We start from the raw sequence: 14,316 nt of genomic DNA, 5'->3' as shown, positions 1-14,316 counted from the left end.
CTGGCTACAAGTGGAATCGTCAAGTACTTTGCATCTGTGGAGAAACTCTGTCAAACAGAAACCTGCCGGTTCTGGACATGAGCCTGGAAAAATTAAGAAATGTTGTGCTTCCCATCAACCCATCTATATCGTAACAACTGGCTCACAGTGGAGGACGTCACTCATGTTCACAGACATTGTCAGAGAGAAACGCATACATAAACACAGTGTAAAGCAAAGCCAACAAAACCAACAAACCAACAAACCAAACAAACAAACAAACAAAGACATACTTCAAATACTTTGGTGCACTGCTCTGGTGGAGTTCAACACGACACATTGGTTTCACTGCACAGTGCGAGAGAAACAGAATGAAGCATTTGAAGTATAACCGTCCCCAAGTATTAAAGCATAGTGTACTGTTCCATAGCTAGAAGTCTGACTTGCAGCAATTTAGCTGTGAGAATAGCTCTTGAAGATATATTTTTTTAAATATTCAAAATTGATATTTATAGATTCAGCAGTGAGGAGGGAGGAGATTGGTCACCATCTTATAGATCAAATCAATACGTCACAGACACACTTGCAAAACTGCCACTATGAATAGATCATGAGTTCAAGTTCAAGTTGTCAATAATCTACGAAACACATTCTACACAAACATCATGGAGTGCATTTTGCTCCCTGGCATGGAGGGCCCTCTTTGGTACCGACACGACTGCACATCCCCTCCGACTCCGAGCACCTCCTCTCTTCGAGGCGAGCATTGTTCAGCTCACTTAAAAGAGAAGAGGAAAGATTGATTCGCAACACGAGCTGTGTTCATCTACGTCTCCGGGGAAAATAAAACCACTTGCAGACGCCCGAACGTAGTGTATAAAAGATACACAGTCCGGTCAAAGTTAAAATTTCTCAGAAGGTTATCCTAGCATGCAACCAGTGAAGTGGTGGATTTCTAATGAAAGAGCAGGGATACACCAATACCTCCTTTTTACTGCCAGCGCTCGACTCTAAGTAGCAGTCGTCTGATCCAGGACTTTACTCAAAAGTAGACTTGTATGTGTCACAACAACAAAGCAGTAACTTTACTTGTTTTACACTATTTAATCTCCATCATGTATGTTATGGCTCTTGGAAAGATTTTTTTAGTTTTGTTTCGGAGCTATTCTCTTACACAGATATCTTGTTTTAGCCCGGTATCAGACTGGTATCCTGCAGCAGTATCAGTATGGGTGCATCCCTCTTTAAAAACCATCTGAGTGTGAGCTCGACCAACGTAGCCTGATTTTAGTATTTTAAAAATGCATATTTCTCATATAACCTGCAGTAATGTATGAGCAGAGATGTCAAAGCTGATACATCTATTTAAAACCAGCAAATTTTGAGGTACTTCAGAAACGCAGAGGGTAGATAGATAAGATAAGATAGATATATATTATGTATTGCAAGAATATTTGGATGGATAGCAGGTAGCAGATATTAAGAGTCATTCTTTTTCTAGTCATTTTGGCTTACAATTTCATTAACTTGATTAGCGGACAGAAAATGGCGATTGCCACACACCTTAATAACAGATAAAGGATAAAAACATAGAAAAAGAAAGAAAGAAAAAAAAACGTAGCACCATTTGAGGTCAGATAGACAGATCAGTAAAAAACCTGTGTGCTGGTAGCACCGTCAACCAGTTAAAAATCTCAAAGCGGTACGAAGACAGAACACACCCATCAATCAACTGCACGACATTTTAAGCAAAGAGCGGAGATACACACGAGTCCCCCCCCCCCCCCACCCGCACCCCCCAGCCCCGCCCCCGTTTACAGCAGCTTTCATAAGCACATAACAAAACGGACTTTCCCTAAGAATGATACTGAGTACTGAGGTGTTTTAGAAGTTGTATACGTTGCACATGTTGAGAGAAGATAAATCACGCAAAATTTTCTTATCGTTTTTTTTTTTTTTTTTCCTCCTGTTTTTTGTTTTTTTGTTTTTTTTTTCGTTGTAATATTACATACATTGTTTACGGTCACTGACGAACAAACACCAGAGTGGTAATGAGGTAGGACGGTGAAGCTAGATGAAGTAGAATCAGTTTGTGGGTCGGATGCGTTTACCGCAGAACTTTGAGGAGAATTGAGGCCCCGTCAAAAGTTTCCCAGTCACCGGTCTCACTCAAGAGTAAGTTTGACATTGTATCTTAAGCTCAAAACAGTTATGGGTCTTCTGTACAAATGTAAAACGTCGCTGATCCCATGACTGCGGTGAAGTCTGATAGCTCTTCCATATTAACGTGTCAGAAGGGAACACAAAGCTGCTTCACTTGCCTGGATTTGACAGGACAGGAGTTTAGAAGCTAAGCCAAAACACAGAGCAAAGAGGACGTGATGGATATGTAATTTCCTTGATTCTTATCCAATATTTTTGATTACACGAAAAGAAAAAAAAAAAAAAAAAAAGGATCCAGTTTCTACCACCCTCAGGAGGCTTGGGAGCGAGATGATTCAATAGCCAGCATGAAGTTGGTGTTCCCTCCTCGAGTGCTGGGACAGAACACTGTTAAACAAAACCAGACTGCTCCGTCCATCTAATGGCCCGGTCAGTGCCAGTATAGGTGCATGTTGCTGATGTGCTGCTGAACCCCAAATTGTTCTCAGCATGTGACGCGCTACATTTGACAGGGGCTGGTCACACAATCTCAGATAAGGCCAAATCTGGATTTTAAAAGAAAACCCAAAGTAACTACTTTCAAATGGATTTCATCCACTGAAGATGGTTTTAAAGGATTACAATTAATCCAGCTTGAGGAATTCAGCCTTTGACAAATGAGTCAAACATTTCAGGTGATATAGCTGTGTTAATACTCTATCTTAAGCAATATTTAAACCACCATCCTTTTTTTGGCATCAGAAAACAAGCAAAACAAAGAGAAACAACAACAGTAGCAACAAGGTCAGCTGCAACCCTAGAGAGCACCATCCAATAACTTTAGGCGCATGTAGCATTAGTTATACTTGTTTGCGCTTTTACCTTACCTTTTGCTTTATACACAACGGACAAAAAAAGGACAACACGTAAACCGGATTGATTTGAAAGGAAACTTAAATACTTTGCTCATATTTCACCTTTGTATACCATTAGAACCTTGCCAAGGGCCATTTTGTGCAAACCAGCCGATTCCTCAGTCAGAATCCCATGGTCACCTTTATCTCATTCAACACTTTGGCTTACTATCACTCATCCATTAGAAAACAGAATTTCTACACACACACACACACATACACACACACACACACACACACACACACACACACACACTTTTTTTTTTAACCCACCCCGCATCTTGACATTAAGTTAAAGCATATAATCCAGTCAGTGTGCACATTTCATGATGGCCAATCACATCAACGGCTGATAAACCAAGTCCGTTGATGTTTCTATTGTTGAGGTTTTATTTTTGCAATCCAAATGACCAACATTCCATCCTGAAAAATTCAGAGATGTAAATGTTTTTGTTAAACCTGGATAACTAGTTGTGTTGGACTAGCAAACCAGAAGCACATCTGACGGACGGAAAACAACCCTTTCCCCATGCCCATTCTTCTCACACCAAACAACAATCTGGAACCAAAACAATCTAAGGTGCTTCTTAAAAATACAACGATTGTTTGGCCTTATTATTCTATAATCGCAAAAAAAATTAATATATAAAATACAATAAAATAAACTATGTTTTGGACGATTATGACAGGTATAATTATTTAAGGAAAAAAATTGTCCAGAGGCTTAAAGTGCATTCGATGTATATGATTTGTGTTTAGCCAGCTAACTACTCCATCTCAAGAGCAAATTCTAATCATTAAAATATAAAATTCTAATTTTTCTGAAGCAGGGAAGTGCCTCAGTGACGCGTGTTCAATGTCTATCGCACGTTTTAAATGTAGAACAACCAGCATCTTATCAGAGGCAGCCTTGTCTAAATATTCTCTCATGTGTGTAGACGCCAGTGACATTTGGATACAATATCAAGCTTAAAGCCAACAATTCTCATGGAAAAAAAACAAAACAAAAAAAAACAGAGCATAACAGTAAAAAATGAAAAAAAAATAAAAGAAATTATAAAATAAAAAGTTTGAAATCGTTAACGGAAGGAATTAAGAACGTCACTTTGATAAAACCAGCCAGAAAAAAATCGCAGAAGCTAAACAGTAACAAGTGACTTAAGTAGAAATTGAAGCATCACCGTTTGGTGAAAAATATAAAGACCCATGTTTATGTACACACAAAATATCACCAAAATACACGCTTAACAAAACGATTGGACTGTGGGAAATAGAAATATCCCAGAGGGAGAGAACAAACAGAACCAAGCGACAGACGAACAAACAAAGTGTGTCAAAGTGTAAGAAAGAGGAAGGCTTGAGGGGCAGCTCGGCAGCAGATTCACAGTTAGCCACAGCTAGGTCACAGTTGAGATTTCAATCTGCAGCGTTTAGTTCCAGCCTGCAGACAGCCACACAAACCATTTGGGATCAAAACAAAGGAAAGGGATAAAAAAAAAAAAAAAAGTGGAGGAAATAAACAGAAACCCAACACTGGGGGAGAGAAAAAAATAAAAATAAAAAAAATTTGTTCCGATGGCATGGCTTGAAGGACGTTGTCACTGGGGCAACCTTGTTCTATTCCCCGCGGCGGGGCGGACGAGGGGGAAATTTACGAGACGCTGCAGGCCCAGAAAACCAACTTTAGACAGCTGTACCCACATCTGACACCGCTCCCTTCCAGAGCTGTGGCGCTCTACGCCGCCATTTTCTTTCCCCAAAACTGTCCTTTAAGATGCAGGAAGGGGGGTGGCGGGGGTCAGTGTGTCAGTCAAAACAGAGAGGACGGTACCGAGCCGCCTCCTTAATCCTCACAGCGAAAGTGCAGGTGTAGCGTCATCATGTTTCGCTTACTGTACAATTACAATCACAGCTTTGTAGGAACTCCACGGCCAGTCCCAGTGATTGCCATTTCAATTATAAGGCGATTTTTGGCATTAACGTGCCTGTACCGAGGGCTGGGTATCATTTCAGATGAATCAATGCTGGTATCGATATTTTGACTTCAATAGCGGTTCCTAAATGTTCTATGTTTACAAAAGAGGCACTGAGCCAAGGGTCATTTACTGTTGTGAAATATTAACGGCTTTGCTTAATTCAATTTTTTTTTATTACATGACACATTAACTTTATAAATATCATGTTTTTTGTTTGGCTCATTGACACTGGAAAGACAAAAAACACATTTCTCCATAGCTTATATATTGATGCAATTAGGTGGGTGCGATAAAACTATGGATACCTTGGACACCCAGCCCTACCCATAAAACTCCTCATGCAGATCTTCTCAGATCAGACCACACATCGTTGGGAGAGCTCCGAGACTTGCCATGAAAAGGCCCACGTCTGATTTAAAACTATTGCGAGCTCATTTTAACGCTTAAAGATCCCATCGTAGGCGAGAAAAATAAAGTAGGATCAAGTTCTCCCTGAAAACAATAAAGAAAAAAAATTAAAAAAAAAAAAAAAAAGCATAAATCGAAGGAATGCAACTTTCTACACCAAAAAGTCACATTTAAAGTTGCACGTGAACTCTCGTCGTTTTCGAACTGGTTTCCCAATTGAAATTAATCTCATCTGGAATCACTCTCACGTGACTTATCTGTAGGAACAACAGAATACCTGCAACACAGCTTACCAAGCAAGACCCTGCAGTAAAAGTGCTTCTAGGGGTTTTTCACCACTTTTCCCTCTCGATTAAGTACCAATATCACACACACACACACACACACACACACACACACACACACACACACACACACACACACACACACACACACACACACACACACACACACACACACACACACACACACACACACACAGCAAAAAAACCTTAAGACTCACTCGCACGCTGGCATCATCATAAGCGCACCATCTCACTTTTTTTCCCCGCGGGAAATCTCTCATTTCACAAGAGTTTAAGGATTCTAAACTTTGTTCTGACACAGAACGATAGGCCAAGTGCTGTTTTCTCTCTAACTAACATCTAATCATCTCGGCTTTGACTCACACGAATGCCTCACGACACTCGTCCTTTACACCAACCTCATGGAAAAGCTTATAAAAACAGTCACAGTTGCTATGAATAATACGCTCGTCCTCTCAACTCAATCGCCCGGTGGGTAAAGCTGTCTGCGGTCAGTGGATTAATGTGGCGCTGAGGAAGCTGAGGGTCCCACTCGTTTGGAGATAGTGAGGATGTGATCTGTTTTGGTTAACGTCGAACTAACTTAAAGACAGTATGGCAGATTGTGGCGTACACCCCCGCCCCCCCCCCGCCATTTACCCGATTCCGACCCCCTCCACTTAATCCAGCCGTCCACAGCGAGGTGGCAGCCACCGGAGTGACAACGTTTGATCACTACATGCCATCGTACGTGAAGTTCTCCATCTTGACCGTCTGTCTGATGAGCAGCTTGGACTCCCGGCGCTCCTCGTTCTTGATAGATTTGTTGATGTCCATGATCTTTTCACAGATGTATTTGTTCACTTTTGACAATCTCTGTGTGATCTCCGCGCTGTCACCCGTCTCCTGAGAGACCCGATCGTAGAGACACTCTGGGAAAAAATGAAATCAGATCACAAATAGAGAATAGACAGGACGTACGGATTCAAGTGTTTTGCTGAACTAATATACTTTTATTAAGGCAAGGTGGCGTATAGGGACAGAGCTAGAATTTGGGCGAGTGTTACCTCTGACTATCTTCAGTTTGCTGGGTGAGAGCGGTGGTTTGGGCAGGGCGTCCTTTTTTTTCTTGGTGGCCACCCCCGTGACGCTGCGGTTCTTCAGGGTCTCCGTGCCCCAGATCATGACGGCCAGGTTCTTGGTGAACTTTGAGTCTCCCTGCGTCCGCTGTAGCTGGTGCCATTTCTCCTCGTCCACCCAGATGCCCCCTCCCAAATGAACCTGCAGAGCAGAAGAGTCAGGATGAGGACCCTGGTGTAAAAAAAAAAAGAAACAAAAAAGGTACAAACCAGGTGACACCGGAAGTACATCACAGTAATCCAGACTAGTTTTAAACCACTCAAAGATTACAGCGATTACTGGATCAGAGCCAGTAATGCCAGATTTCCTTTTGCCAGCTCCTATTCGGTCCAATTAAGTCTCAGAGAACCACTTTCACCAGCTGGGATATATAGACCGGGGTCTGGTTAGCGGGTGCTCAAACCTAAGTTATCTTCACTTTTTACTTTGCTTCCTTAAGCCTTATATGTGTGTAGCCACTGCATGTTGGGAATTAAACAGCGCCGAATTGCGAAGCTCGCCAACCTGCCCAGGGAATTCCCAGCCGATACAACACGAGGCATATTGGACTCTCCCTCCGTTCTCTTCTCTCTTATCAGCGCAAAGTCTTTAGGCCTACATCCAAAGGCTTTTCCCTGTGCAGCTAATGTGCTTTAGGCCGCTGGCCAGCAGACAGGCTTTTCACTGGCCTCAAGTTTGACCATTTCTTTTCTCTCTCCCCTGCCCCCTCCCCCACTATCTTTCTAGGCCTTAACTGTCAGTCACTTTAAATTCCTCTGGTACAAATAATTAATATTGGGTCCCCCATGTAGGAGAGTTCTAATTTACTTGTGTTCTTCACGCTTGAAGTAGCCACCAGCCCCAGAGCTTGTAGTGCCAATTCCCCCCCTGTCATCGGGAGACAAGACGATGGCTGAGTTAAAGCGGCGGCGAGAGCAGAGAACCCTATCAGGCTAATAAATACTGATGATGATGCTGGCCGGGCTTGCAGAAACAATACTAATCTTCTCAACCTTGTTTACCTGCTAAGATAGAGCAGCCAGAAAGGGAAAAAGGGCTGATTAACTACAACGACACTATGTTCCCAGTTCATGTGTGTTGGGAGGAAATAGGGCAATTCCTATGAAATCGTGGCATTTCCCCTAGTTGCCAACAGGCAGGGAGCCAAGGACACAGGAGGAGGAATCAAGAGGGATCAAGGGTTCAATGGTTAATCTAGAACAATAGGAAGGCCACATGGTAAAAGACATGTCAGCCATGAATCGTAAAACCAAGAAAAAGTAAAAAGGTGAAGAGTGTAATCAAAGTTCAATCCCAAGAAGACAGTGAGAAGCTAATTAAAATAGATGGTGGACACCAGGTCCAGTGAGACTGACCTTCCCATCGTTGCAGGTGTAAACTGCTCTCGGAGAGGGCGAGTGGCTGGAGCTGGTGTTGGCTTCTTCTCTGCTCGCATCTTGAACCTCAACAATGGGCTCAACCACTTCTGCCCTGATTGTCTGAGTGCCGTTGTCATGCATTGGCTCTGGGAGATGGCACACAATAATGGTGAGAAGACACGTTTAGTTTTGTGCTGGTGCCTACTTAAATGCTCAAAACCCTAACATGTGACCATGTGTTAGCTGTTCCCGAAACCAGCTTGGATGTGACTTCTGTTGCAACATGTGGACAGGGAGTTTTCTGGTCTTTAGGCTTAACCCCACTGGCCTTCTTGCTTACCCGCTTCGGGCTAGGCTTCTATAACTCAAGACAGTCGGTTATTTTACCCTGGTAGCTAACCTGGCTTGGTGGCTGGCTACACTAAGCGGCAATGTAGCTGATTTTAATATCGGTCCGTGCACAGCATCCTCTTCCCAGCAGCACCCGAGGGTACGCTAATCTTTAGCCTATCCATTAGACGTGCAACCCCACAGGGGGACTGAGGTTAACACTAGCAGCCATTCATTGATATCACCCGTTAATACCACTTTACTTTAATCTCAATACACAGGAGAAAATCTGATGTGAAAATCAGAATCTAGTGCTAACACGTTTTGTGGTTCTACGGCATCTTTTTGTGCATAACCCATCGCTAAAAAAGAAATTATTCATTCTTATATTATTATAAGAAACTAAGAATCAACTACTAAGAAAGCCAAGAATCAAGAAAACTAGGAGTGATATCTGACTGATGATATTTGATTGATAATTTGACTTAATTTCAAGATGTGCGAGGTGTCACAAAAACAGCATTTTATCATTTGAAGAACATCTCTAAAGTGAGGCCATCTCTCTCACTAAGCAACACAGACAGACTGATGCATGTTTTTATAACTAGCAGACTATTATATACAGACTATACAGACTATTTTAAGCTCTCCTTTCTGGTCTACCAAAGAGTACAATAAATCGAGTGCACACCTATTTTAAAGTCTTTACATACACTGGTTACCGGTTAGTTTTCATATTGATTTAAAAATGATTTGATTATAAGGCACTAGATGGCCTTGCACCAGACTACCTCTCAGAAACGCTTTAGGTTTATGAACCAGGAAGGACTCTCAGATACTCCTTCTCTTTTAGCTGTTCCACAAAGCAGAACAAAAATATTTGGTGATGCTGCCTTCAGCTATTACGCTCCGAGCCACTGTAACAGCCTTCCAGAGGATCTGAAAATATTGATATTTTTAAATGTAAGCTAAAAACCCATCTATTTAGTCTGGCTTTTATGTAGTGTTAATTTTATGATTTTAGTACCTATACTTATCTTAATCTTAACGACCCATCTTTTATTGCTGTCCAATTCAATTCACTGATTTGGGGGTTTTTGGTTGTTTTGCTGTGCATTAGTCTCTAAATCCATTTTTTAACATCTTATGTTTTGTCAATCGCTTGTAAATTGAATTGCATTTGATTTGTTTAAAAGGTTTATTGATTTATGAAGTAAAGACCAAAAGACAAATGCTTTTTTGTTATCGGGCTACTATCAGCCACGCCACTTGCGTTGAAGCAACCTTTGTATCAGTCTCCGACTAGATCTATGCTTGTGTATCTTACCTTGCAATTAAAACTAATTACTGACATAAATATTGACTCTTAATAAACAGTTTTAAACCATAAAATCATACTTTAGTGACTGTTAACCTTTTATAACCCGAACTTGCACTGAAAAAAAAAATAAATAAAAATTGCGAGTGCACTGCTATCCACTTGGTCATTTCCCTGAATTCTAAATTAAAAATGTTGATTCAACTGAAGACTGGGAAACCCTTGGAAAGCGACTTCCCTGTCACTCTGGGGCACATGTCTGTGTAGACCCTTTATGATCAGCACAAGGGATTTAACATAACATCCAGCGTATCACCATGTGTGTGCGCTCTCTCACCGCTGCCCAGCCTCATGAGAAGCACATCCTGCAGCCTCCTGTTGAAATCCCTCAGCTCTTTGACTTCCGTCAGCAGGCTGCCATAGTCCTTGAGTTTCTTGGCCTGCTGCACCAGCTGCCGTCGCGTCCTCTCCAGATCCTGCTGCAGACGCCGCATTTCCTCCTCCTGCTGCCGGTAGCTGAGCACCAGCTCCTCGTACAGAATTCTGGGAACCACGGCCGCCGCCGGCTCGGACACGCAGTCTGTGTCGGTGTCGTGCTGATGCTGGTGTTGCTGATGTGTCTGATGTTCCTCGTCTTCATCTCCCAGTTGGTGCTGATGAAATAAACGCTCGCCTTCCATGTCTTCATCATCACAGTATCCGTCCTCCTCCTCCTCCACCAGCCGATCCTCCAGGAGCTCGTCCTCTCCGTCCATGCAGGAGCTGGCGGCGTTTCTCTCCAGGCGAGCCACCACTGCCGCCAGGCTCTTGGAGGAATTGGAGGAGGGGCGTCCGTGGTCCTGCAGCAGAGCCTGAGGAGAAACAAACAAGGACAGGAGATTAGAGATCAGAAGTGAGAGCAGGGTATAAATGTTTCATCTGGAGATCGGGGCCTTCTTTTCCTTATTAGATAAACAAAACACACACAATTCTACTACCTGCAAATGACTCCAAATTATCTCATATTATGATTTGGGTATGTTTGGTAGAATTCAAACATCTCCGTACCCATCAAAGAATGATATTGAAAATAGTTTGTTTTCTATGCGAGTAGGAACTGGGAGGAGTGGAGTCAGAGAGTTCCTTGATGAGCTGCTCAGAGGATTTGTCTGAAAGGGCAGCTGTCCAGAGTGCTGAATTTGTGTTAATCCAGCATATGGTAAAAATAGCATTGGGGATTTTGGGAACAGGCCAAACATATGCCAATGCATCATTCTATCATAAACATACCTTTACCGTTTCAAGACTGCTCTGTGTATAAGGGAGCCTTAGAAGCTTGCAGCCAATGGTTGATGCAATAACAAGAATACAAAGAGAGGTATGGACACACAAACATATTCTATAAATATTCACTCAATTAGAGTGTCAATCATAAAAAGTTTTTCATTGGTTATTTAAGTTGCTAGTCTATTTTATGTGAAACATAAGAGGGGACGGAATGATGGATGGTGACAAACATATTAATTGATATGGATACTTTCAGTAAATATGCCCTCTTGGCACCCATTCCCTGCTAATACAGCCTGGAGGGCAGACCCCTCTTTCTAGGCCATTCAAGGATTCCTCCTTTTCCTCTTGGGGTCGATGGGGGTTTTCCTTGGGGTGGGGCAGTTAATATAGGCCTGTAAAGTTACTGTGAAAAGGAGATACTAAATTTGACTTAATTCAAACCTAAAAGTGCTCATAAATTACAATTACTTGAGTAAACGTTAAATGTCATCAACTAGCCAGTTGCATTGTGTAGGGACTAATTTTACTGTTAGTGCATTCACTTTTTCATAAAATGTTTTAATTAGATAGCAACATTGATAACAGGATGCAATTGACACCCCACCCATGCACACACAAACACACACACACACACACACACACACACACACACACACACACACACACACACACACACACACACACACACACACACACACACTTCAATGAGGTGATAACCACACAAAGCTGGTATCCTACCTTTTTATGTCTGAGAGGCAACCTGTCCTCTTCAAAATGATTTTCAATAGAATTTCCTGAATTCGTGAAGGACATCTTGGGAATTTTCATCTTCTTTTGCATTATACTGTCTTCAAATTCCTCTACAGTCTCTGAGAAAATCAGAAACCAAAAGAGAAATAAATTGTATACATCACCATGTATCCATCCAGGGCTACTGTGTGAGCTGCAGGCTCTGCATTCTTTAATTCTGGAGTAAACATAGATCCGCCACAAAACATCCGGTAATATTAAGGATTTGAGTTTCACAGAGAAACATCATGGTAGTGGTCAGGATCCCCTCGGCAACAAGCAGCCAAGCTTTACTCATGCGGCACTTAAACACAACTGCTGCTCGGAAGGATCACGTCTTAAAAGCCATACTGGTTCAATTCAGGGATTAGTAATCTAGCTAAACACCAAAGCCTGTAACTTTTTACGGCATATGGAGCTGAAACCGAAACCCAGCAAAACATATTTTACTTTGGAATAATGCTGTAAACATGATATGGGACTGTGGAGCAAAGTGGCACCACTTTAAACTTTAAATGCATTGGTAAAGCAGAACACAACAGCAGCTCCTGTCTTTCTACGTTAGAACATTGTGAGTAAACTAAGTGGACACTGTGACAGAACAGTCGTGAAACATCTGGGGTCACTTTTTGATACTACGAGAGTTTCGTCGGAGTCGCTGATAAAAATAAAAATAAAAATAAAAAAAAGTTTTAATAAAACGCCAACCCCATTTTAATCGTTGACCCAGAGGCATCTTGTTGATTGCTCATTTTTAGGTTTATTGTACAGTGCCAATTTGTCTATTTTTTAAGTATATTATATGTTGCTGCTTTCTCTTTGTTTATTATTACGTTTATTGTATATTGCATTTTTTTCAAAAAATTTCAGTAAATATTTACCTTTTTATTTTAGTCTGTTGAAGCCTATTGTATATTGCCAATCTTTCTTTTTTGGGTTATTTTTAGGGTTTATCAGAATCAGATTGGCTTCATTTCGCCAGGTGCATTAACATGTTGTAGGAATTTGTCATGGTGATTATTGGTGGTGGGAATAAAAAGAAAAGTAAAAAAACAAAAGATGAGCCAAATATACAATTAGCCGAAAAAGGAAAAACAAGAACAGTAAAAATACATAAAATATACAGAATATGCAATGCGATCCTATGCATAGGATAGGTTATTGGTATGGGTACAAATTATGATTAAAAATAATAAATAAATCATTATTTGTATTTACTTATTTATTGCCTTTATTAGACTTTTTTTTTTCCATTAGTGTAAAGTCTTAACTTCGTGATTGTCTATGGTTAAGATATGAGCTGCGGTCGTGTCGCAAGTTACCTCTTTGGATGGAGAGAGTAACGATATTTACCTTTCCATCCCTCCAACTCTAGCTGTCACGATAGCTGGCTAACACAGCTAGGCGGCTAACGCTAGCCGCAGAGTTGTAAACAACGCCGAACGGACGCCGCACGCCACGTAGTACGACGCGCAAGCCACGATAACACGTCCCGCGGAGGGGCGAGTCGCATACGGCATCATTTCAGGGACACGCGAGTGAAAAACATATTCCGTCCAGATACACCCAGCTACTAACTAGCCAACTTTAGCACTCCTAGCTGTCTCGCTAGCCGTTAGCCGGCTAGCCCCGGACGAGGACCACGGCTGTTGCAACTGTCAGCGTCACTGTCAGCGACTCGAGCCGCCCCGAGTCCCGACGGATCGGACCCGACAACGTCGCCGACGCGGGGAGACGCTCCTTTCCAAAGGGGGCTTGAAAACAAGGAGCAAAGTGTCCCACTCACCTGCCAGAGCGAGGATCTGCGCTCGGCTGGTCCGGCCTGCGCCGCCCTCCCCCCGCTCGGCTCTCCGCACCAGATAAACCTTCTGGTTGTCAAAATCTGTTTTGTGCGCCGGTGTGAAGTCCCTCACGGCGGACACCGACAGCGCGTAGCACGTATCGTCCTCCAGGAACCTCACGAAGGCGAACATTGTTTGGCTCCTGTTTGGGCCCCGCACTTTGGATATGGATGACAGTTTCTTTGCTCCCCAGCGTTAAGTATTAAAAAATATATACACACACGCACGCGCGCGCGCACACACACACACACACACACACATACACACACGCACGCACGCATGCACGCACACCGAGGGAGGGGGCTCTGGGCTCCGCTGCTCTGGTCTGGCCGCTCCGCGGCGGTGATGCGGAGCGGCCAGACCAGAGCAGTAGAGCCTCACTGATATAAAATGGATCAGAAAATGATAATTTATTAGAATTCAATTCGTTTTTGGCTATTGTTTTACCTGTTGTTTCTTTTCTGTGAATTGTTTTTTATGTCGTCTCTTTAACCCTTTTTTTTTTTTTTTTTAAGTAAAGTGTTACCAAAGTGTGGCACGGTGGCGCAGTACATTGCACTGTTGGAGG

At 42.4% G+C, this 14,316-nt stretch overlaps 2 protein-coding genes across 2 annotated transcripts in view; both read right to left on the bottom strand.

Annotated features, from left to right (window-relative positions):
* agbl4 (AGBL carboxypeptidase 4) overlaps positions 1-14,316 on the bottom strand; it is a gene marked incomplete at both ends in the record, with an annotated part of 348,196 nt that overhangs the window by 60,716 nt on the left and 273,164 nt on the right. The window lies entirely within an intron of this gene.
* Positions 6,439-13,880, bottom strand: bend5 (BEN domain containing 5; the record flags this gene model as incomplete). The annotated part of the gene is made up of 7 exons (XM_080014633.1): positions 6,439-6,635; positions 6,771-6,984; positions 8,199-8,347; positions 10,187-10,429; positions 10,544-10,700; positions 11,857-11,987; positions 13,694-13,880. The coding sequence occupies 7 exons, from the start codon at positions 13,878-13,880 to the stop codon at positions 6,439-6,441; spliced, it is 1,278 nt and encodes a 425-aa protein (XP_079870759.1).

The sequence above is a fragment of the Zeus faber genome (assembly GCF_960531495.2).
Source record: "Zeus faber genome assembly, chromosome: 1".
NCBI lineage: Eukaryota > Metazoa > Chordata > Actinopteri > Zeiformes > Zeidae > Zeus > Zeus faber.
Note: the sequence above shows the minus strand (reverse complement) of the source record. Positions and strands in the feature narration are given on the sequence as shown.